This window comes from Chroicocephalus ridibundus, chromosome 3 (genome assembly GCF_963924245.1).
Source record: "Chroicocephalus ridibundus chromosome 3, bChrRid1.1, whole genome shotgun sequence".
Classification (NCBI taxonomy): Eukaryota; Metazoa; Chordata; class Aves; order Charadriiformes; family Laridae; genus Chroicocephalus; species Chroicocephalus ridibundus.
Genome location: NC_086286.1, coordinates 15946667 through 15972268, shown reverse-complemented (window position 1 = coordinate 15972268; position 25602 = coordinate 15946667). Strand labels below are relative to the sequence as shown.

General features: G+C 40.8%; 1 protein-coding gene across 1 annotated transcript in view; it reads left to right on the top strand.

Annotated features, from left to right (window-relative positions):
• ALK (ALK receptor tyrosine kinase) overlaps positions 1–25602 on the top strand; it is a 328277-nt gene that overhangs the window by 245999 nt on the left and 56676 nt on the right. The window contains exons 7-9 of the mRNA XM_063328138.1: positions 5881–6012; positions 7523–7623; positions 17957–18126. Coding sequence (XP_063184208.1) covers positions 5881–6012; positions 7523–7623; positions 17957–18126 — 403 coding nt within the window. The remainder of the gene's footprint in view (positions 1–5880; positions 6013–7522; positions 7624–17956; positions 18127–25602) is intronic.

The window sequence follows — 25602 nt, the reverse complement described above, 5'->3', positions numbered from 1 at the left end:
AGTTCTACGGCTGATTTCTCTGCTTTTGCCTCTTCGCTGTGTTGAATGCTGTTGGCATAAGACTTCTCACACAAAACAGAGAAATGATCTGCTGTTTTAGATGTCAGTTACATCTGCATGGCAGCCTAACACAAACCATATGTCATCTTTCAGCATTTCAGTTGTCGTTTTGCTCCTAAGCAACACGGATGTTTTCATCAGCTTTTTGCAAGTGTGTCAAAAAGTGATTCAGATATGTAAAGCAGAGAAAGGGGTTTCCCAAATGCATCTGCTTACACAAAAGAGCTGTCAGAAAAAGATGCAGCCATGCTTAAAACTGAGGGAGGAGCTTTTAAAATTACCATTAACCAAAGGTGTCTATCTTTGAGCTTCAAGGAGTTGTTGGGTTTTTTTTTTTCCTTTCACAGTCTTTTAGCTGTGCAGGTACTGATATTTTTATTTATTTATTTATTCTCTTCCTATTAATTTGATTTTTGTTCCTTTATTAGCTGAGAAAAAATCTCCCTAATGACAGCTGCTTGTTAACATCTCTTTACTTATTAATGGCCAATGAAATGTCATGGTGCTTGTTCTGTGTGCAACCAATTAGTCTGTGTAGAGAGTGTAAAATCAGAGAGGGATGACCCCTAGAGAAAAGCATGTTGCTGTTTGAGTCATAATCAAATATTCTTGCAGGAGCAAAAGACAGCTTCAAAGAGGCAGATGCGGAATTAGATGCTGAACTGGGTTGATTTGGGATCAGGCATACAGATTTAACAGACTGATGGAAGTGCCACACTGGAAATTACTTTGCAGAAGCATACTTTGCAGACACTTCAGATAGTGCTCTTCTTATGTCTTTGCTAGTGAATTCATGCTCTTGTGGATTACCACTTCCTGCAAAAAGATAACGTACTTCCACTTGTTGTAGTAGAGAATCATACGTGTAATATAGCTGCTATGGTACAAGACAGAGAGATGAAAACTCAAACTATTTACTAATACAGATCTTTTGTTGCAGGGCAGCAAGTCTGGGGAAAAATAAAAGTTTTACTGAAAAAAGTGCATGTAGTTTTGGCTAGTCCAAAATTATTTTACCTTCTGTCTCAAATTCACCAAAAAATTTCAGCCTGGGAAAATATTGTTTAATCAGTCAAAGCAATGACAAGTGATAGGACGAGAGGAAACGGGTTCAAGTTACGTCAGGGGAGGTTTAGATTGGATATTAGGAAACATTTTTTCACTGAAAGGGTTATTAAACATTGGAATAGGCTGCCCAGGGAGGTGGTGGATTCACCATCCCTGGAGGTGTTTAAAAAAAGGGTAGATGGGGCACTTAGGGACATGGTTTAGAAGTGGCTCTTGTCAGGGCAGGTTAAATGTTGGACTTGATGATCTTAAAGGTCCCTTCCAACCTCAGCAATTCTATGATTCTATGTTAGAAAAGTGATGAATATATTTTAAAAAAATAATAATTAAAAAGAATGGAGGTGCTGATAGTATATTTACTATTTAGAGACCCAGAACTTAGAGGATCTACCCAGGACTGATTCTTCTGCCTAAGTGAATTTGCACCATATTTCATATTTCCATGGAGAGTTTCCAAGATTGTGGTCTGGAGTTCTGGTCTAGTTCAGAAGAAAAGGGATTACTAAAGTCTCTCCTGAGGTTGCCCTTCCACATTTTATATATTTTACCTGGAATAGGGATTGAAAGTAATGTCCTCCATCTTTCAAATAAATCTCATAACCACTGGGCTATAGGGTAATTTTCACTCTTTACCTCATTGAATATTTAAAGATGTTAAACACATTGCCAGGTGAGATAAGGAAGACTAGTGTCGGATTCCTGAAAGGAGTCAGGCTGTGCTATGTGGTTGGAGGAGTGCATGCACACATCTGTCAAAAGACCAGATGGCAGCTGGAATAGGAACCTATAAAGTTTGAATTTGTGATAACATGAGCAAGTGACCAAAAAAGCATAGATAATTAATTCTACAGGGGCCAGTTTACTTTCCAGGCAAAAATGCCTGAAGAAACCACTGGATTCATTTGTGTCCTAGTGATAGATACGGCCCGGCAGAGTCTCCCTGCGAGCAAAATGAGAAGTAGCAACCTGTTGCCATGCAGTGCTCTCTTAAGGTTCCTGTCTTGCTTTTGCTTCTTTCTTGATCAAAAGCTGTACCTCTAACAACAAATCCTAACCTCTGGCAGTTCTGAACTCGGCAAAGCCTTCTGGCATTACAGAATAATTCTTTGTTGACTACGTTGAAAAGTAATTTCCCTTTTTATGCTTCATTTCTGGTAGAATTTGGCAGACCAACTTTCTAGCACAGAGGCAGCCATTGACACAAACTCGCGTTTAAGATTCATGTGCTTCTTTAAGTTCTTTGAGTAGATAATCTTTTTGCCTTCTGAAATTTCCTCATACATTTGGTACAAGTCCATACATACCAGAGTAGATTTTTATGCTTGTGTCTTTTATAATATGTCTGGAATTTCACCCAAAAGATTGAACTATACTATCTGGTTGATTTACACCTAGTTTGGAATCAAGAGCATGCTCCATTCGCTTCATAAATTATGCCAGTTGCTAATTTTTCTTGCTATTAAAGGATGAAAAGTCTGCATTAAAGTTAAAAAAAACCTTGAACTTAATTACCTTTCAAGCAAAATCTAAATCATTCTGAAGGCTTGAAAATACTCGGTTAGGAAGAAGTTTAACACCCTATAGCTTTTCTGCACTTCATCACTCAAAAGCACAGACTCTTACCTTCTCACAGTGCTCCAGTCTCACTGGATTACTCTATTCTCTGTCCGGTATCCACAAGCTGCATCTTAATCTTACTGAGGTCTAAGTTTTTTGAGATTTCTGTCACTAATAATAATATCCAACACAGCAGGTTTCAATAGACCCCTTCGTTACTCCTGCCCCTTTGTTTACTTGATTTTCCATAAAGTCAGATTAGCTTTCCCTCGTCAGGGCAGTGTCTGCGCTGATTTGAGTTTGAGTTATAAACGTTCAGAAAATTGAGAAGTACACATCGACAGAGAAGTGCTAGCCAAAGAACTCTTTGTGGAGTAGCAATATGTGGAATTGTAGGTGCTGTGTGTATTCAAAGTAAGAAAGAGCAGCAGAGAAAAAGCATCCAGTGCACGGGACATCTGAAAATTCATAAAAAAATTAATTCGTGGAGGAGGAATGAAATTTTCTGGGAAAGTAATAGCTTCTTATTTATGTTCTTACTTGTTCATCAACACTGAGCTTTTTCTGGCCTCCAGGCAGGGATTGCTACTGAGATGACTCCTCCTGCTGCTCTGACTTGTTTACATCATCCTAGATAGCGTATGGCCATGAAATGAATTCAGTTGGACACCGAGCCAAGCTGTTTCAGTAGGAATTCAGGACACATTATAATTTGTCATTTTCTTTGGATCCCAGCCTCGGGCTGTGCAATGAAATAGAATCAAGTTCTGTAGAGGGGTAAAACACAAGGAGGCAACTCTCTGCTTAACAGTTCCACATTTAAAGATTAGGCTGAATGAATTTGGAGATGTTTAGAAGGAAACACTTGAAAAAGCCTTAACTCCAGTACTGGTTTTGATCTTTTCATAACAAATCTGGGTGCTCATGGAAATTAACAATAAAACATGGCTCTCATCTCCATGTCAGTTTCCACGTTCAAATTTGGCCCTACTAAAAAGCCGCAGACGTAAGGTTTCAGTTTCTTCTGTGAAGTGAGTTGTGATTTGGGCTCCTAGAAAATCAAATATGTGTGGTCTAGACACTACAGTTGTGGTGTTCCCCAGCGGTTTTCTCTGGGTAGACCAAGGAATAGGCGAATGTGCCACTAACAATGAATTGCATTTTGAGGTGTGTATGTCAAAGCTGAGGCCCTGTGAACAGGTTTTTAATTGACCTGCAATCTCAGCCAGGGGGTTCGGCTGATATTTAAACATTTTGAATTATCTGGGATTTGGATACTAGTGCCTCACTTCAAAATTAGAAAATTTCAGAGGGAAAATTTCCTAATAATCACGACAAAATCTGAGATCAAGAGCGTCCCCTTCTTGTAGAGAAGCTAATGAAATTGCCACTATCACATGATCAGCACATCCTCTTGCTCTAGGAGTTTGTAGTCTGTCCTACATTTTGTAAGTGAAGAAATTTTTACTCTGATTTTGACAAGCAGTTGAAAGGAAAAACTTAATTTCCTGGATATGTGCGTTTATAATACGTTTGCACATGAAATTTTATTTTTATCTTGCAGTTTTAAGCAGATTTCTTGTCTCATTTTGCTTTATTTCGAAAAAAACCAACAACCCACAACAACAAAAAAAACGCCAAAGATGGTTTTAGGGGAAGTTTAGGGGAACATGGAAGGAGAAAACAAATACGGGCTGAACTGGTTTTTAGTACAGATTTGAGTACACAAAGATGTAAATATCATCATCCCTTTTACAGCTACATCTGTTCATTGCAGCAGTTTTTATGGTTTATTGGGAGAAGGACTACCCCCACTGAACAAGCATATTCAGGGGCTTTGTACTGCCAGCCCCAAGGACTGGTTAGTCTATAGTCTATACAGTAGGGTAAAATGACTGGTTGCTCTTCCTTACTTCTCTTCTGGCATCTTTAATGCCTAATGTAACTCTACATTAAAAGGGGACCTTTTTCTGACAGGCTAGCTTTGTGCTCTACCTTTTCCCCCATAAAACCCAGTTTGTGCTCTTTTACTACTGGGAAGCCTTCTGGTACCTGGCAGAGTTGTCAGCTGCACCCTGGGTGCAGAATTTATATTAAGGATCATTAGCGATTCACTAAAAGTAAAAATTATGTTGTGGTTGTGATTTGACATGGCATTTAACAGGTCTGTTTTCTGCTGAGGTCACTTAATAAGTACAGAGTCTGGCCTCATGTTGAAGAAAAGAAATGCAAAGGTAGAACTAGACTACAGTAGAAATTAGGGAGGCAGTGAGTGTTTATTGAGGATGATGGGAAAATTATTTCATGAGTTTTTAAGGAAATGCGTGATTCATGGCCAACTAGAGGATCTTCACCTATGGCAATATAAGCGTATGACTCAGGGCAAGAGGAGCAGTGCTTTCCACCCTTTGTAAGAAGAACTTGCAATGTAGGCAGAGAAGGAGATGAAGGCGGCATGAAGTTACCTTCTGCTTTGAATGAGATGACTATTACTTTAAAACTGGTAAATTTAAAGGCAAAAAGCTAATGTATCTTTAGTGTTTGGAGCTGGAAACTTGCCTGAAACCCCAAGCCAGTGACAGAATGAGTGGGCTTCAAAGCCTGAAATTATGGCTTAAAATAAACTATCCTCTTTTCCATCCATTCATCTCACCAAACAGATCCACAGGTGCAAAAACTGAGGCACAAAATGATTCATTGCTTCACCCGAGACCACATCAGTGCTCACAGAAAGAAGTCACCAAATTGCTGAGCTGGGCTGCCTAGAAACCTAGACAGGCAGGGGAATCGTGTTAGGAACTTAACCCTCTCCAAGATTTCCCTCCATGGGGCTGCAGAAGCAGTGGTTAGGAAAGCCATCTCCAAAGTCTAACCTTGAGTGTGTTTATACCTGTGGAGCTGTAGAGGCCAGGTATTTAAGAGACCCCATAGCATACACTGGGATGTGTCCTGTCGTTCGGATGCGTCAAAGTGTGGGGAGAGTCAGTTAGTCACAGTTTGGGGGCTCTTACCCTTGCCACCACCCTCCCCATGGTCAGGCACACTCATGACTTCACACAAAAAGGCTGAGTAGCTGTGGGGCTGCCCGCAAGCCTGAGCAACCCAGTCAGTCGCTGCAGCTTCTCTGTGTGCCCAGGAGTCTTCTCATCAGCTCACCTGGGTTCTTCTGTATGTGTGTGTCTTTCCCTCTTGCAGAAAATCTTCCCTCTGGCTTTTACTGTTCGTTTGAAGAAGGAGACTGTGGCTGGATGCAGGGCTCTTCTGCGTCCCATCCTTCTCCATGGCGGATTGGAAGCCCGGAGCACAACCGTTTTCCTTCAACAGAAGGTGTGTGAGAGTAAATAGTAAGTGCATAGAATGAGCAGTGGAGATGAAATAAGATACACAAATGGTGGGGAGAGGGAATAAAACACAAGGCACGTGTTCCTATATACTTACCTATTCAACCTGCAGTGAAACAAAAGCCATCTTTCTACTCTTAAGTGCTTTGAGCAAGAGATTATCCTGTTCACTTTCTGTCTTGAGGGTATAGACTGGTACTTCAGGTCTCCACAGCTGACATCAGATACTAATCTTGACTCTTTCTAAACAACTTCACACCAAGTGTTCATCTGCACGACCCTCCTCCATACTGATCTGAGTTTTTCTTTCCAATTTTCCTATTTACTTCCTCTGTTTCTCTGTTCTGCTTCTTTTTTTCCCCTTCTCATTTCCAAATTTTTCTTCTCTTTGCTCCATTGTCCCTTGAGTTCCACTTCTGTGTATAATTACTCTATACTTGGTTCCTCCAGCCAAGTCCCAGTAGCTCATTTCTAATCCTTCTCATACAAATTATTGAAGGTTTATATCTTGGGCGTTGAACCAGTTGAGTTTTTGAACCATTGAACTGCTGGTTGAGTTTTGGCAAACAGGTTGCCTGCCAGGATAAGCTCTTTCCTAATGCAACAGTGTAAATCTTTGGAGGCATTTATTGCTGAGGCACAGAGCATCTAAAGGGATAGAATAATAACAGCAGAGTCAATGGTGTATAATCCCAGCATTGCTTTAGAAAGTTAGATCTGGTGTTAAACATGAAGAGTAAGATTCTCTAGTTTTGTGTAAAGTGGCATAGGCTATGATGCATTTATGCTGCCTGATGGCTCAGCCCACAGTATTACAGACCACAAAGTGATGGAAGCGTAGGTAAATATGAAGGCAAAGAGCCAGAAAGAGGGTACTGTGGGGAGCTGGCAATAAAGTGCTGCTGATTCATGATTTGTCTGTGCTGTAGAGGCAATTTCAATGAAAGCCCAAATAACTGGGTTCTAAGTAGTCGTATTGTCCTGAGCTGGAGGGCAGAGCTGAAATAGTGCAAAGACACACCTTTTCATGCAGAACTGATGAGGAAGAACCCTAGTGTTTCTACTGCCCTTGTTCCTCTTGTTACAACAAATGATTAAAGGAGCAAAGAGGCCTCCAGCTGAATTAATATTACTCTGGTTGTGTTTTGCCATCGTTGTATTTTGTTTGGGGATTGCCCAAGAGAAATATTCTCTTCCAAGTTACTTTTCGTTCATAAAAAGACCCATTTTGTTATTCAGCCTTGCAAGGAGGATGAATCTGAAATCATGGAGGAACAGAAGATAGCTGTAGGGGGAGGCTAGGGAGACTTCTTAAATGTATTTCCTGAGTATGTTTGTTGGGTGCAGCTGCGTCCCTAAGAAATTGAAAAAGCCGCCTGCTCTCTGGCATTCTCCTGTAGCAGGAGCCAGCTAACATAGGTTCTGGGGAGTTTCACAAACCCTGAAATCAGAAGGTGAGTGCTGCAGTTTGACCTTCTTCCTGCTCTTTTATCCAGGTTGTGCACTCCTCCTTAACACCAGCAAAGCACCAGCAGTAGCAAACACTGTCATGACCAGCACTGCATTTCCAGCTCCTTTGAGGAACTCCCCCTGTGAGGCAAGTCCTAATGTTCTCTTTTCTTTTGCAATTTACAGAGATATTTTGTGTGTCTGACTCTGGTTTTCAAATATAGGCACTAGGTCAGTAGACAGCAACCACTTTCTCTGATGGCTTATCTATAAAATATGCTTATTTAATGCCCCTGTGTGCAGGGGAAAGATATGGCTAGCTGCTTGAAATGCCACAAAACGTGCTCTGAAAAGCTTGGTGTATCTTGTCCTCATTGTGTGGCCACACATGATGTATTACGATCTTCATAATCAGGTGTATATGCTGTAAGAGTAGGGCAGCCAGCATTACCTAAACACAAAGAGGAGGAAACTCACTCCATGAACAAACATTGTATTTGAAAGGTCTATGAACGAATAGGCTTCAGGACTGCCCCTGAGCTGCTCAGAAAATACAGTGCATGCTTCCTCTAGCCCAGCTGGGATTTGAGCTGGCAGGTCTTCACCATGCTGCACTTCAAACCTACCAATCCTTATGTAGGCCATGTTCATAGGTGCGCTGAAGTTAACAGCAGCAGAGATAAATTCATGTAGAATGGAACTAGGTTCTTCTTCAAGCAGAAAAGCTGGTGACAGTCATAAGACATCAACTTAAGCAGTTATATCAAGGCTTGCCAACCCTGCACAAATGGTTGGTGTTTCCGAAGTGTTTGTACTTAACCCTTAAACTGCAGATTACAGAAAGATGACCTATCTGCATCTAGTCTATAGCCTCACAGATTTTATTATCACTGATAGGATTTATCAGTGACTTAGCACTTTGAACCATGGCTAGTGACTTCGAGCATTTCCAGTCTTGAATGGTCACCCTGAAATCACAGAATGGTTCCGGCTGGAGCCAGAGGGATTTGGGAAAATTGATCCTAACAAAGCAGTTTGGTGTTTGTTGGTTGAGCACTGAACAGACAAAAGGAAACAGATCCTCTCTGTTCCACTTATCTTAAAATGCAGAAAGGACAAAAAGGGATGCATTAGAAAGTTCTCTGGAATGAAAAGGACATAGAATATGGTGTTTCTTTGGCTTAAAGTTTGGTTTGCTTGACTTCTGTTGGATATCTCAGTTCACATAGCAAAGCGCATCTGTTTTTGCTCTCTTGATATATTCATGTCCTCCTTCTTTAGGAAATACATTCTACCTTGGTTTTCCTCCCTTCTGTGACAAAGGCATATGCAGGTTCTGAATATTTTAAGACCTTGTTCTGCCATGGACAAGCAAGAGTGAGTGTTTTTCATAATCCACCTGACACAGGAATCAGAGTGAATGATTTCCCAATATGTGTATATTTTTTTCTTGTGTATACAACACTGCAAATAATTAAACTTGCCGTCGGGGGAGAAGCTGCCATGTATTTCATCTCCTCACATGCCATCCCACCTCCGTCACTCCCCTTGGCACTTAAAAGGCATCCGGACACATCCAGCATTGCAGCTGTCGGTAATAAAGAGTGAAGGAGTTTGGCAAGGGTTTTGTCTCTTGCCTTTTCATATAGCGTAAAAGCTTCTCTTCTCAATGAGTCCCCAGTGGCTTCAAATTCTATTTTACTGGAACAATCTGTCTGTGAGCAGAATAATTTAATTCAGCTTTTCAGCACAACACAAGAGGAGAAAGGAGATATTCCCCCCCTACGCACTTATTCCTCCAGTAGGTGCCAACAAACTTCCTTATAGTGAAATTATAGTCAGAAAAGAGGTTGTGAAAATACCATAACGACGTCCTGTATTTATTCACTCTCAATCACTTTCCGATTGAACTGGCTCAAGTTCAGGCACTAAAAGATGAGTTTTCTTCTACCTGTCACTGCTGACAGCTCCACCTGGCATGTCACAACCAGGACAGATTCTCTGGCAACTGAAATCCCACTGACAAAACTCACTCATGATTCATGTGGCAAAGGGAACTCAGCAAGCATGCGTGAATTAGACCCATTTATTCTTCCACAGTCAGAGCAAGCCATAGACCTGCTCTCCCTCTTGTATTTGATCCAGCTCACATGCTCCTTTAGATATCTGCTTGCTTTCCTTGTGTGTTCACTTACATGGTGGCTAGTTCTGACAGATAATTCCAGTACCCCAGACAGACTCTGCTCAGATTCACATCCTGCACCAATATATATTAATGATAGAGGCTGTCCTTAAACCTGTCATTTAACATTCTTCCTCCTCCTCGTATGCAATGTCTACCCCACTATCAATATGCCTGGCTCAGCTGAACTCCTGGGGACGGGGCTGAATGTGCTGCCCTGGCTACTCAGCACGCTCACCTCTCCTGGATGAGTGGAGCTTACCCCTGGTCTGTGCATAGGACTTTATGAAAGCCACATGCTGCAAGCCCTGAGAGCAGGAAGGAGGCCAGCAGACATCCACAGTTGGCTGATCTTAACTCCCCTCTCTCTATTCCTGCTATGTGGAAGCTCTGGAGCGCTACTAGACCCACTGAAGCTCTTTAGCCTGAAGTGTACGTAAGAATTAATTACTTCAGTCTCAGCGTGAGTAGCATTACCTGCTGCAGTACTGCTTACCAGGCTGGAGGATTCTGGGTTTTGGCCAGAATGTCCATGGAACCAGGACTCAATGCTGGAGGAAACAGTCGAGCAATCCATAGCGTGTGCCAGCCACAAAGAGTTTGCTAATGCTTCAGGCTTGTTTTTTCTCCCTCAGCTGTTTAATCTTCCACTGTGATAGACTGACAACAGAGACAACTGAACAGTCTGAGAAAATGACTGCTAACACCCTGGAGGCTTATGGGGTGGCCTGGTTCAAACACCTTCCCTGCAGAGGTTCTGGGCAGCTCTTTGCCGTAGTGCTGATGCTAGCACTTGGAGACTCCAAAGCCTGGATGATATTTGGCGTACATATTGCCGCTAAGTGCAGAACAAGCGCGACCCTCCGTCTCTGTGCTCTCCCCAGCTTGAGGTTGGTCACCAGAGCATGCTGGGCTGCTTGCAGGCTGTACTTCCCTAGCATTTGCCATGCCCTGTGGGAGGCTCCTTGTTAACTCAGAAAAGGAAAAATCAGCCTGACCTACTCTGTACTGCCCCACATGCCTCAAAAGATGAGAAAAGGGTAAAAATGCATGCAGGAGATACAGTAATAAACACAGCCTGTACTTTCCCAGACATGGGCCCTAATGTGCTTTGCACTTTGTGTATAGCTTTGTATTGCACTTTGCTCCTGTTTGTTTTGAGCGGCTTTATATTTTCGTTTTCTTTGTTCTTCGGTGCTTTTGGCAGGTCAGAGCAGTTAGTTTGTGATGCTGCCCTTTGTTCTTGGTTCAGTTAGTTTTTCTCTTTCTTTTTGTTGTTTTATTAAATCTTGGCTCGAGTATCCTGGCTTCAAAGAGTCTCTCTTGTTTGCAGTCCAGACAGTCTTTGTTAGCTTTTTCATGTTGCACATTTGGAAGAGTCCTTTGCCTGTTGACCCCATTAACTGTGTGTTTAAAACACAATTTATGTGGTAGAGGGAAACTGTGGGATTTCTGCTAAATCTTGGGAAAATGCAGGAAGTGGTACACATAGTCTGTGAAGAGATGCTCCGTTACCCTGAAGTAGCCAGAAAGGGGAGATGCAACAAAAAGCTCAGGAAATGCTTCAGGAACCAAACTGAGTCACAGTAATCAAGAGTGAACATCTTTTAACTCACATGTAAAAGTTCATTGGAAACAAAGAACATGTAATTGAGCATAGGAATGCAGCTAAAGTGCGAAGAATTAATCCAAACAGTGGCCTGATTTAAAGGCAGAATTTATAGACCTTGAGCAATAAAGCACAGCATTATTTCCCCCTTCTGTTCACACTGTGATTCCCCTCCTCTGAGTGTGAATCAATTGGCCTGCACAAGGCCAACAGGACAAAGAAGATCTTGGGGTCGTCAGACATTTCCTCATTTGGAAGAAGAAATCCATATGCATGTCATCAGTAGCTGTACTGCTGTCTGGGAAGCTGGGAAACCGCATTGCAATTAAAGTGCAAGGGAAGTGCTGTCATCTCAGACACCACCCATGGCAAAGCTTAATTGCTTTGCCACAGCTGATAGCCCCAGGTGTGCACAGTTTCCAGAATATAATGGCCACCTTCTTCTCAGTACTTTGCGAAGATGTCAGAGAGCTGACACGAGAGTGTTGCACATGTCCAGGGAGCACTTCACACTGTGGAAGCTGGAGACTCAATTCTGGCCCCCCATGTCTGGACAAAGAGGCAATCTCATCTCCCTCAGTCCCAGCGTTGTTGCTGTTCAAGTGCAGAGTCACGTCCGTTGACTTGCTTTTCATTCCGTTTTTCAGAGATGCGTCTGTCATAAAAAGATGTAAGACTGGGTCCAGGACTACTGCATTCTGTGAGGGCTTGGTACAGTGTGTACCTGCCTGGGCAGTAGTTACATCTATCCTGCGAGATTTCGTTTTGTGGTGGATTGTGACTATTACTTCTGTTTGAAAGTCACTGCAGAAGCGTGACCAGTCTGGAGACTGATTTTTAGAAAGGGTGTTCTTTGCTCAGCACAAGGGAATCTGAAAGACCTTAGTGCCATAGCTGAGAAGTAAAAGCCATGCAAGCACTTTTGGTGTAGTCCATAATAGAGAAGGAGAAAAACAGAGGTGGTGTTGCCTGGTTGGAGATGGACTTGAAATTAGCCTTAAGTGTTATCACGTGCATCTCCACAAAAGAAGGTGACTCTTTTCAAGAGGGACGACATTGTGATTGGGAACCAGATTATTTCATTTTTCTGTTAGATCCTGGGTCAAATGTTTTAAAGGGTATAGTTGTGCTGAAAAACTACAAAAACAAATTCCTGTGATAGTAAAAGAGCTTTGTGCTTTTGGACACGTTTAAAATAATGAAAATCTTTTTCTGATGCTATTTTGACATTTCAACTAGCTATTTCTTGAAAGCCACCATTACATTGTGTAAGTACTAAACTGAGCCAGACTTCTTTTAAGCCTGAAATTACTTTTTGAAGGTAAACGTGCTCTCTAGAAAATAAATACAATATGTTGATGTAAAACAGTGTAATTGAAGTTTGCCCTCTCATACGGCTTTATAGATACAAAGTTTTTTTCATCCTCTGTGGTTATTAATTCAGTTCTCTTTTCTGTGAAAAAGTGTTGTATTTTTTTAAAGCATGTAAATCAATAATATAAATCATTCCTTGAGTGCGTTCTAAGCCCCCTGCTGACACCTGCAGAGCGTGTCTCTCTCTTGCCTCTATTCCTTGAGCTTTAAATAACTTAGAAGGGTACATGGTAATAACATCGACTCAGAACATTTATGAGCATGAAAAATGCAACATAGATATGCCTTTAGCACAGCCTTTCATGTGCTTTATTTTGCAGAATGTTGTTAGCATCCTTTTTTATTTTAAAATGTTGGTTTTAAAATCTGTACAGCTTATTCACTATTACCCATCTTTATTTTTTCTTGCTTCCTTTGTCACCTGGCTTCTGTGTCATTGGATTGGAGTGTCTATAATATCTGAAATTTCTTGAAGGCCTTTTCACTCCACAGTACTCTGGCAGCAAAATTATGAACTCTTTCTCTCTCTTTTGTTGTCGTTTTTATTTTCATGGTTTTTTGTTTCCTGAAATGAAGGTGCTTCTATTAGGTTCTTGATTTTATAAAAGTAAACATAAGTAAGAAATAATGTGAGAATAAGTAGCATAAGAATCTGTTAATATAAAATACAAACTCTTCTTGCCTGCTTAGGTATTTTAATACATGATCAGCTCAGTTAATAACCATTTTATCATTTACATAAGGTTTTTGCTTGCACATCTGAGTCCTAAGCAAAAGCAGAAGTGTCAGCAGACTGCAAGACAGACTGATCATGCGCAGTTGTTATCTGGCCAAAAAACAGGAACAAGAGCTTTTGGTCATCTTTCTTATTCGTAAGGGTCCAAATCTACATTGCTGAGCAGTCCTAATAGATGTCTTTGTACTGTTGTGTGCAACCATTTCTCATTTATTGTAAGAAAAACAATATTGCCAATGTGATAAACTTCACGCCTCAAACAGAGTTCATATTCATGTACAAAACTTACTGAGACTTGGCAGAGGTGTCTGCAGCTATTGTCTAATTCTATGTAAACTGTATTCCAACTTCCAGCTTCAGTTTCTATTCAATGATGAGGTGTTTTCCAAGCTTCTTTAATGCCTGACTTACATTTACTGGGTCAGTGCATTCACATCTGAAAACAACTTCTACTGTTTCCTGACCAGTGAAGAAGACCGAAGATAAGAGTTATGTTTTTCCGAAAAATAAATGTCTGTATTTCGAGAATCCACAGTTCCTGGTCAAGAAAATTTTGAGCAATTCCTTTCAGCAAGTATTATAAGTGGGGGACCGGAGAACTAAGTAATGTGCTGTCTCACACGATGCAAGCCTGTGGTGCAGAGTTTGGGCATGGGTAGCAAGATAGCCACCAGTGGGATCCAACTACTGCAGTTCCTTCTTCTTAAAAATACCTTGCTCCAAGCCCTGTTTGAAGTATGTTCATCTTTTCCCCTTTCTTTGGTACTTGTGCTAAAGACAGACAGCTTTTTCTGCCAGATAGGACTGTAATGCTAATAGTCAGGGGCATTGCCACTCAGAAAGGGAGGAAAAAGAAACAGCAACTCTCCAGAGTGCTGCTGAGGAATGTTTGATTTATGGTGCTGTGAGTGTGCGTCATTGGTCCTCAGTCAGATATCTAAGCACTAGTTCATACTGGAATGTTTCTAGCCATTAAAGTAGACTTACAGATGTAAGCAGGCCCTAACTTCACCCAGAAGGTTCTCAGTATTTTATTTCTTTTGTGCATAAGGAAGGAAAATGCAAGTCTCGGTTCTCAGGTGATCTTGAAATTATGCAGCTTGTGCTAGAAAATCTACCCTCCTTGTTTTTCTTCACCTCTCTGTTAAACCTGCCAAGCCCTGTTGATACTGAAGGATTAGTTTTTTGTTCTTTCTTGGATGAATTGAGTCTCCTGTTTGTTAGCTCAGAAATTCCACAAACTCAGACGCTAAGGGGATTCTCAGAAGGCATCTTTCCAGATGGTGTTTGCAGCACAGTGCGTGTGGCCATCTGACCCAAGTTTTGCCTCAATATGCTGTGTGTTTACCATGGGCTCTCTCTCCCTTTAATTTTCCCCAAATCAGTTGAGAAGGTTTCATTTACTGAGTCAGTGGGTTTGTGTATGAACAGCTAATCACCAGCTATGGTGGGTTGTAAAGCCAGCAAGCAATGTGCTATTGAGCCAATGTCTACCTGCAATGCTTAATTAATTTCTCAGTGATGTTTCTCGCTTCTGAATATTTTGCTGCTGGTTTAACACAGAGGGAGATGTTTGGTATATAACGTTAGGGGTATGCCACCAACAGCCCAAATTCAGATTTTTCCAAATGTGCCACTGCACTACTTACAGGACGCATCGTGTATGTAGTACCATCTGCCATCATTGATGCTGTATTCTGTAGAATGAATGCCAGCCCCATTCGGAAGTCTTTACTATGGCATCCAGCTCATCATCTGCTCTGGTTCACTTCAGCAGGTGTGAAAAGACCTGGACTGCCCTGCTGTGAAGCTTAGAAACCATGGAAATCACAGCCAAAAATGCCCATTTGGACACAGTGCCAGTCGATTCACTTAGAGCCAGTTCATTAGAGTCTGCATATTGCACTTTGCCAGCGAGCTGATCTCCCACATCTAATGCCAACTACGTCTTTCCTTCAAACAGCTGACATGTGTGCAAAGGCATCCATTCCAATTCATCAATTGCTTCAGCTCTTGCTCTAGTGTTACGTTAATAGCTATCAAAGGCTCGCTCTTTTCTCATTTCTGACGGTGTAGAAGTTGCCTCTTACTGTCTGGCAGGTCTCCAGAAGAGACAGAGGTCTGAAAGCTCCTGCATAGTAGGAGCTTCAGGGCTTTACCTCTCAAATTTTGAACTGTCAAAATGTCACAGTGAAGTTTCTCCAACTTACTTCTATTAGAAATCTCACATAGTGCATTACAGTACAGTTAGCATTAGGGTCCTAAAAGTGCTTCACATACGGACTGTCAGTAAGAGGAGTTTCTTTTGCTGCTACAGCTTGATTGCTTTAAATATCGACTGGTATTCCAAAGTTAATAAAAAAACAAAAACAAAAACAAAAAAGTTTAGTCCTGATCGGTTTTCTCAACGGAAATTGCCTAAGTGGGTCTGAAAGGTATTCTAATGATATTTAAGAAAGAGCAATCTTCACTGTAATTTCAGTAGTCGCATTTCATGGGCACTTGAAAGTATAAATGCTCAACAGGTTGTTTAATCTTGATGGTCCACAGACATTAAGACTGTGTGTGCACTAGGAGTTAGGAGTAGCCATGCAGATATCAAGTGTGAAGGCAATGGCCTCCTGCCATAAACCTTTGTCAGGAGCCTCTTCCACCAGTGTTGGTTCTGGTGAACGTGTGGGTATAAACTCAGACCTTCCCCAGCTGCCTCCCTGGCCATCACTTTGTGTCAATATCTGAAGCAGTTCCTTGCAGTCCTGCTCAACTCTGCGTTTTCTCTCTGGTGTCTGCAAGGTGAAAATCCTCTCAATTCATCCTAAGGTTTCCACTGTCTGAGGTTATAGAAACGGATAAGGGATGCCATGAGTCCTTTCCCAAACTTGGGGTGAGAGTGAGCTGGTAGTCAGACTTGAGGAGTGTCTTGTCCCTAGAAGTGCTGTGGTCTGGTAGGCCCCGGTGGTGGTTTGCTGAACTGCTGAAAACCTGTGCATCAGTCTTGAACATCTGTGGTCAAAGTGAGGTAATGAGAGGGATTCACGGACCCATACCTGCATATCAGTTTGTACACGTTATCAGTGCCTGTGTCATACGCACTAATAGCTCAACAGACCCAGGAGTGATTCCAGACAACTGCAGTGATTTTTGGACTGGAGAAAGAGAAGAACCACATCTAGATTTTTTTGGTCTCTGTCATAGTTTTGCAACGTCATCAATGTCATTGCTGGTTTTGTAACTTTGGAGACAGGCAGGTGAACTGCACTGTTTACCTAAATTCAGTACAGAAAATTAATATAATGGGTACCCAGAATTTTGTTTCAGCCACCCCAGAATTGTGAGCGTAAGCTAGCAATAATAGCAGCGCTTCTGTCCCCCCGGCTTTTGACACCTAAATCTGACTTGTCTGCCAGGACAGACTTAAATCATGAGATAGGAACAGCAAGAAAAATCTAGCCATTGTGTTTTCTGCTAAGAAATGGATATGAATATTCTATGCTATCAAAGCAAGAAAGTAAGTAATGTTATCAGGTATTCCTGTGTAAAATATAAATTTAATTCCTAGCCTTCCTAGCCAACTTAGATGTTGGCTTTGAAGTGTTAAAAGCCAGAGGGCTATTTTTTAACATGCATGGATGCTAGATACTATGCTGAACACTTTCTTGTGTCCAAAAATCCATCACTAATGTAGCTTTAATAAACTCCTTCCTTCAGCATTCTCAACTCTACTGGTTATTGAGATGAGACTGCATGTAATATATATGTGTATTTTATTTATGCTCTTCATCACAAAGAGCTAGGTCTTCTTCTTCCCAAGAAAGTTAGAAGACTGTATTCATACAATATGGATTCTGAGACTAGCCTGATGTAGAAGGGATTGTTTTTCTTTTCATACGATGAGTGAAAGTGATAAAATGAGAAAACTACATGAAATAATTTTACATATGGGGATAAATGCATAGAAATGGACTCAATTACATTAAAAGTAACAAAAATGTTAGAAAAAAGGTTCCCTAACGTATTTTAATTAATAAAAAACCTAATTATTACTGAACTGTAATTGGAAAGTCTGTGGAAACTTGGAAAGAGGTAAGGAAAAACTGATTTTTGAAAAGAGTATCTGGGGGATAAGGATGTGATTACGGGTGATGCCTGCTTATTGCAGCTATTCTCCCTGGGTTTTTGCTGCTGCTGGAATGTAAAAGTTTGTTGCTGAAAAAGTTTTTCATCTTAACTTGAATCTCTTAGGTGACATCTTAGGGGGAGTGTGATCTTTGTACTGCAGATAATAGAGATATTAGCTTATCCCTTTAAAATTGCAGACACATACATGAAAGCTAAAACAGAGATATGTTGGACACAACTACCAAAAAGAAAAGCCAGTAGTTCCAATATTAAATAGCATATACTAAGTATTGAAGGCTTCCACATTTGTGGAGTTTTCTAAAGGGATTACATGAGCAAAAGGCAGGGAGAATTGACTTTTGGGTGATTAGAAAACAAAGAAATGAAAGAAGAGTTGGGAATTTTGTTAACTTTTGGATAACGTTTTTGATGTTTCATCTCATATGTTCTCTTTCTTCTAGCTACGAATGTCATGGCTCATCCATGGTGTCTTGCTGGGCAATATATCCCTGGTGCTGGTCGAGAACAAGACAGGAAAAGAACAGAGCCAGACGTTCTGGCACTTGGATAACAGCGAAGGTTTGGGAATATGGCAGTGGATGATCTTACCTCTCCCAGATGTACTGGATAGGTATGAGTCTCTTCATCATTCTCCTTCATGGTGATCAGTCATTTCATCACTAGCTACCTGGCAATGAAAATGGCCAGCATCGCTCCTAGAAGTGGTTTCCTCAGGGAGAGGAAGTGCTTTGTCCCCAGGAGGTATCTTCCGTTACATGCGGGAAATGAGAATAACTGAGTAGTTAGAGCAAAGAACCCAATTTTAGAACTGCTGAGTAGTGATCTTGGTTCACACCCTGGGTCACTGGGTCACTGAGCAAGGTGCTTAAAATTCTGTGTCTCCATTGCATTGACTGGAAATAATCATTCTCTTCACATATGGTTTCATGTAGCATGTTTGATCCTCTTACGTGGTTTGCTAGAGTTGGATGTGAGCTCCATAGCTGCCTTTTTTTCTGGGTATCAAAGTCCCCAGTGTTCAGTGTGTCTAGCTCTGAGGATGAAAGAGATGGGAGAAGAACCTGCTGATAATCAGACAAGGGTGCATCTGAATGCCTTTGTGTTAGTTCTAGCAGGAGGCTCAGCTTAATAAAGGGCTGTCTCAGTTATGACTGTATTCTGGCTTTAAGCATAAAAAGTTTATCTGGTAGCATATGCTTAATCTGGTAGCATATGCTTATTTAAAGAGTGTTGTTTTAGCTGTTTCTTACAAGTCAGCTTTAAGGGAATACTCTTGTTCATTGTTTACTTTTTGTGTGTGCTCTGGCTTATGCTGTTTATAGAGAAGACACAGACATACTTCACCTCCTGCTGCCCTGGCCCTTAGGCTGTAAGATTCATCTGCATTCTGTGTCATGAGCACTGGTGTCCTTTGTCTTTTTGGAAATCTGTGCCCTAGAAATAATGGATTTCATTAAGGGATAGTTTGCTTCATAGGAAGTTTGAGCAAACATTGTATGAATATGTCTTTTATCTTGCTGGCTCTTGGGGGATGCATGTAGGCTGCAAATACAACAAGGACACTGCCAACGCTTTGGTCCTGAATGTATAATTAATATGTGTGCGTCAAAGATTTAAAAAATATCAGCATTAGGCTTATTGTGCAGTCACTGCTGAAGCACCATTTGTAAAAATACCTGGTTGCTTCATTCCCTTCAGCTGTGTTTCCTTTGAAGAATGGTATATTTTGCCATTATTATTTATGTGATTTATTTTCTAATGTTGCCAGAGGAATGTTTTGTACCTGAATTATTCTGTGCTCTTATACTATTTCTTTCCTTTAAATTCTCTCCGTTTGCAGAGTCAGGCAGAGAATACTTTGATCTTAGGAGCCAGGCTAGCAGTGGTTCATGTGGAATCACAGATTCAACTGATAACACGGTGTTACATATATATATATAGATATGTGTATATATATATATACACACATAATCAGACCATTATGTATAAAGCGCTGACACCCTTGCTTCCCCATTACTTGCAGAGAAAGACAGCTGGGTTCACTGAGGGAAGGGAGTTTGTTGGAGGTTAAGACATAAGCAAGGAAAAGTTGGAGGTTTTGGTGTCTCTCAGAAAGTTTTTGTCCTTATTTATTCTCAGAAAGAGCACTGTTTTAATGATTTATTTTTTTTTCTAAGATTGATTTAGTTGAAACCAGTCCTTCCTGGGAAGGAAGAAATGAGACTTGAAAATACTGCAGGTGTCTTTCTCACCACCTCAAAACCTGTTTCTTAGGAAATCTGGGCTGATGTACAGATTAGGAAGGAAATCTATGGAAGTGTACACTAAAATGGTACTGGGGAGACTGCAGTATATATACTTTGGAGATAAATGACAGTTTTATTAAACTGTAAGAAGTATTTAATTGATGTGAATGCAATGCTGGTGCTGCTGAAAGCTTGCTGTGTCTGTCTTTTTCTAATTGGTTCCTGTGTCAGTAGCTGCGAGGGTCTGCGTTAGAAGCAGCATGATATTGCAGGTATTCCTACAGGAGGAACAGAAACTTTAAATCACCTCACAGAAGTAAAGCTCTTGAATAAAGCACACCAGTGTACCAGTTCCACACAAAATTAAAGCACATTCCATTGTGATTGGGAAGCTGAATGGAAAGTGTTATTAATAACAAGATAATATGCTCTAAAAGTGCTCAAAAGAATGCTTGTTCAAAAGCTGCTTAGCCATAATTTCCATGTTTGGCTTATAGCACTTCAAAGAATCATTAGGAAGACTTCCAAGAAATTAGATCAGCTCTATCTTTAGAAACAGACATTTCTTAAATGTTTGATATCCCTCAGGCTGTTGGGAGAAATTATGTTTTGGCAGAAAACCACAGCTAGAACATTTCAGGTGATTTGGCAGGAACAGAAAGTAGGGAGGAGTATGACAAAGAAGCTAAACTGGGACTGAGGGATGTTATATTTCTAGCACTGTGTTAGCCTGGGCAACCCTGGACACATGCTTAATTTCCAAAAGTACGATGAGGAGAGGATTGCCTTCTTTCCTCTCATTTTGATCCTTAGGAAAGCATGCAGTTGAAATTTCACCCTGTGTGAGGTCTTACATTTTCTGTGTGAACTTCAAAGAGGCTGAAGTCCTGGATTTTTACATCTTCCCAAAGTTAGCTGTCCTTCCTTGTTCTGGAAGGTATTGGCAAAACAATCTTGAGAGTCAGCTCATGTGGTGCGTGGGTTAACAGAACTGTAACCCAATCCCAAATGCTCAGTATCGTCTGTGCGTGGGGGAGCAAGGGCAAAGGGCCTAGTGAAGGATATGTCATCAAAGCAGCTACAAGTAAAGAAGCCAGTTGTGGGCAAGAGCTCCTTGAACTGTTGGGTGAACAGATTGTGCCTACCAGAGGCAAAAGGCAAAGTCTCCACAGGTGCTGTATTTTAACTTGCAAGTTGAAGACACTCAACATGAACTAACGACCCTTCGTTTGGCCCCCATGGAGCCGCCTATGCCTCCTTGGAGGACACATTATCTGCAAATCAGATAATCTGCACAGATTAGTGAAAGCTAGAGAATTGGTTGTTTTTACTTACTGGACTTCACACATTAATGCAGTGCTAAAATATTTGGGTTGAGAGTAGCGTAAAAAACTGCATTATTGTAAAATTGTTTTCTTTGATGGAAAATTACTATTTGTTTTCCAATGGTAAGTGATGAGCCTGTTGAGGATTGTTCTTTTTTAACTTCACAGAAATGCAAGTAGGAAACAGAGTCTTGAAAGCCATTCTGTTAGTGTAAGAGTATGGTTAAGGTATATCACATAGATAAAATACAAGCACGTGTAACAAAGTGATTCTCTAGACCTTACTGTAGGCTGATGCTTATTATCACCAACCCATCTAGCAACTGTTTTGCTATGCAGTGTAAAAGGTGAAAAAGGATTAGCTCTAATAGGCTGAAGCCTGGCTGGAAAAATGATGCTTTAAGAGAGAAATTCTAATTCTCTTGATTTCTGCTCCTTTGGTGAAGTTGAAGCCAGCCATTTGGAGCAGCATGTAAGCCAAATGCTCTGTGGGTTCATATACCACCTGACTGGAGTGCCTGGAAGTGGACTCCACCTGAGCCAGACGAGCCCAGCTCTGGTCTTTTGAGGCCTACGTTCAGCAACGTGTCTGACCTCAGTACAGTCTTCTGATAGAAGAAGAGAAATATAAAAGGAACGTAAAGGTGTCTACCGGTTAGAAAGGTTTCCTTGGCTTCCTTTCCTCCTAAGTTTATTTTTTTGGCATTACAAAGTCTAAATTTGTAGCCAGTCTTAAGTAGTAGTGGCCAGATGGGGAATGGAGGAGTGAGAGGAGGAGTTTACTTGAGGTCCCTAGAAACTAAATTTTCAGTCATAAGTATCAGCACCATTTGCCTTGTCACTGATAGCAAGACTGGGCTCTCTGGCCTTTTAACAGGGCAGCACATTCGGAAAGTAAAACAACTTTCTTTTGGTCACATTGTGCTCAAAGAGCTTCAAAATTATTTTCTTGCTAATGACCTTCTCCTTAACACAGACTGAGGAATTTTGTTATGTTGGAAGAGAAAAATGGGACTTGCCTGGAAGGCTACGTATGGATGTGACCTTCCTGAGCAAGAAAGCAAAAAAGTCTACAGACCTAAGTTACCCCAGAAAGTCATATTTTCTTGCACAAAGTCAAAATTCATGTCCAGATGATTGTACTTTCTTTCTTTAAACTGGCTTCTTTACCTATTCTAGTCTTGCTGGCTTGCTGGAATTTTATGAACTACACTGGTGCTCATCAGTTTTTCGTCTACATATCAAAGCGGGATTCCCTTTCAGTCCTCAGGAGTGAGCAGAACAGAACAGTTTTGTTCCGTCTGGCTCCTTCAGCAGCTCTGATCTCAATGGCAGCCAAAGCAGCTGGGGAACCTCTCACTCATTGCTGCAATAAAATGAAGTCGTGTCATAGTCATAGTGCTCTGCTGTATTTCTAGCAGCTGTGGCTAAGCACTCTTCTTGTCTAATAATTTCTTCTTGCATTGCTCTGTCTCTCCCTTACACTCCTTTCAGATTTTCCTTCTAATAAGTTTTTGGGCATCAGGTTTTACATCAAGGAAGAAAAAGTAAAGGAAAATTCTTAGCAACATTTTGTACCCAGAGGCCTGTTTGTCTTGTGTTATTCCTGAACTTTCTTCCCATTCCGCTAGGAAGAAACAGGGACCCTCCATACAAGCTAGACATATGTCTCCCTACACATTACCAGGTATATATTAATTGGCTGCATCTACACTGAGATCTCTTTATTCTTTCTTCTTATAGCCATCTAACAAGCCTACCCTGTGTTGCTCTGACGTCGTCCCGCATTACTTCGTTAAAAGCAGAGTGAGACTTTAATGTCCGTATCATTGCTCTTCTGCTCTGTAGCATTAACTGTGGCTGCTACTGTTCTCTGTCTGAAATAGAGTTATTCTGCTGATGGCTGTTCTGTTCATCTGAAAAAAGGGGTTTGGTGGCAGTGTGTGCAGACTACCCGTGACAGATTTTGTGCGTGTATATATTCTGCATGGTTGCCTTTGATAACACCTTTGAATCTCAGCCTTCATTACTAGCTATTAAGTAACTTCCTGCATGGCAATTCTGTCACTGTAACTGAGTTTGGTTAACATGCTTATATTTCTTCAAATAATCTCATTCCACCTAAGTATGTCTTTTATCCCAAATAGTAAGTATTCCTTTGTGAAGGGAGCTAACAATGCATCATTTGTAACAGAGAAGTTAATGGGAACCTGAATGTAATAAGGGTTAGTGACCTGAAACTTCTCTGTTCCGTAAGTACCTCGGTCTCAAGCAGGTTCAGCCATAATTATTTTAGCTAGGTAGAGTGAGAAATCAGTTCCATCAGAGGCAAAACATTACAAGTTATGAAATGGGATCTGTACGTACAGGCACTCTGTGATCGTGTCACTGAATGGGGGATTGAGTACAGAGGAGATTAACATTCAATCTTGGTTAATAATCCCTATCTTTATGAGAAAAAGAAAAAAAATAATGATTATGAGCCTTTCTAAAAATAATGGCATGAGGACAGCTGCCTGAGTCTGGCTAATGGAAACCTGAACTCTCTGTATGAGCCAGGGACAATATTTAGGTGGAATTCAGAGTTGTTACTGAAAGGAGGGAGCTGCAGAATTTGCACAAAATCAGCTTTCTGAGGTCTTCAATTCAAGGAGAATGGTTTTTATTTCCCTGCAAACAGAAGAGAATAAATTACACCCAAAAGCTAACATTTCTGTGCAATGAAGACCTAAGGATGGGTGATTTAAGCAAAACATTTTGTCCTCATGGAGGTTATACCAACATGACTATAGATCTATTTTCATATTCTTAGCTCTATATTTCAATCTGTAAATAAGACCAAGGTATTTTGGGGGCAACCAGTCTTATGTTAGGATCAAGAAAAAAATAAGTAAGCAAAAAGAACCAACTGAACAGAAAACCCAGGATGATTTGATGAAGCTCAAATACTGATCACACTAAAATAAAACCCAAGATTCAAAGATCCTTGGGAATGGGGAATATTACAACCCAGAAGCTTTGATGTTATCCTCTTTCTGTCAGATTTAACTGAGTTGGAATATGCTTGGCCCTACCTTTCAAGGAACTGTTCATTTGGATTCAAATTTCACAGGTCGAGCCAAAGAAACAAACTAAAAAAAGCTTATTTGTTATGCCTTTGCTTCCATTTCTTATCTCTGGCTCTAAAATATTTGATCAGTAGTCACCCTTGAGTGGTTTTTGAATTTATGTAAAACTTTATCCTTCAGACAACAGAGCTGATGTTCCCCAAAGGAGAGATTTGAATTATTTAATTTTTTTTTGTCCACCTGGTACAGCATTTCCCATCTGCCTCAAACAGATTTAAAAAAAAAAAAAAAAAAGCCTTTGCATGAGTTGCATTCACAGCTCAGCCAACACTCAGCTCTGCGGGATGTAACTTATCCTTCCCAGTTGTCATACATCTAAGGAACTTTTTTCTAGCTGCGCTCCTGGGGTCAAGTAGGACAAAGAAGAGATAGATAAGAAGTATTTCCACCAGTCCTCAAGCAGTGATTTTTCTAATATCCAAGCTACTAAAGCCTTTCGTAGCAGCCATGTTTTCATTCCAATGAAGAAATCCAGCTTGGAAACACAGGCTTATCTGATGAGTATTTGGATTCCATGTGAGGTAGTTGCTGGGATTTATTAAGCAACAAAGTCACAACAAACTTGCCAGCACTAATTTTGCTGCTCCTGTGTAATTGCCTTCAGGAAGACTCTTTCATGACCGTCCACCACAGCATCTGTGTTTGCAGTGAATGACTACACAGTGCTGTGGACCAGTATCTGTGCCATATAGGTACCAGTTGGAGTACTGGATGCGCGGTCAGCATACCCCACTTTGATCTGTGCAAAAATGCCAGTGAGACATCTCCTCCAGCATTATACTGAGTCACTGCAATAACATACGCTTCTGGTGTTTCAGTATCAGCCTTCACCAAAGTCAAAGGGAGTTGTTGCATTGATTTCAGGGATCAAACAGAAAGGAAAAAAAAAAAAAGGAGGGGGCGAGGGAACGAGGCTGTGGGGTTTTTTCTGTCTCACTGAAGTGTGACATTTCCATCTTCAGTTTTGATTAAATTTCCCTTAATTAGCCCATTAAGCTAAAACCACCAAAGCTAATGATTGAAATGTTGGTTAACTGATGATCTTGTTTCAATGGAATTTGAAAGACATCAAATTTCTAAATTAATAGTGGCATTAAACTGGAGAAGAGAAAAAGATGAACTATTTGTTGCAGAAATGCTGGTCTCAAGAGAAGATTTGTACTGAAACTGCATTCATGTTAGAAAAAAAATCAGATTAATAGGCAACCAGAGCAGCACTGATGGTCCTAACAGTGTTTGACATTCACACGATTTTTCTATTTTGGAGGCATTTCTGTGATTTTTTTTCGTCCCTGGTGAACTTCATGAAACTTCTTAAGTGTTCTGGTCCCAGTGCTCCTGCAGGTGAAATCAGCAAGGCTGTCTCTTAACTTGAATGAACTGTAAA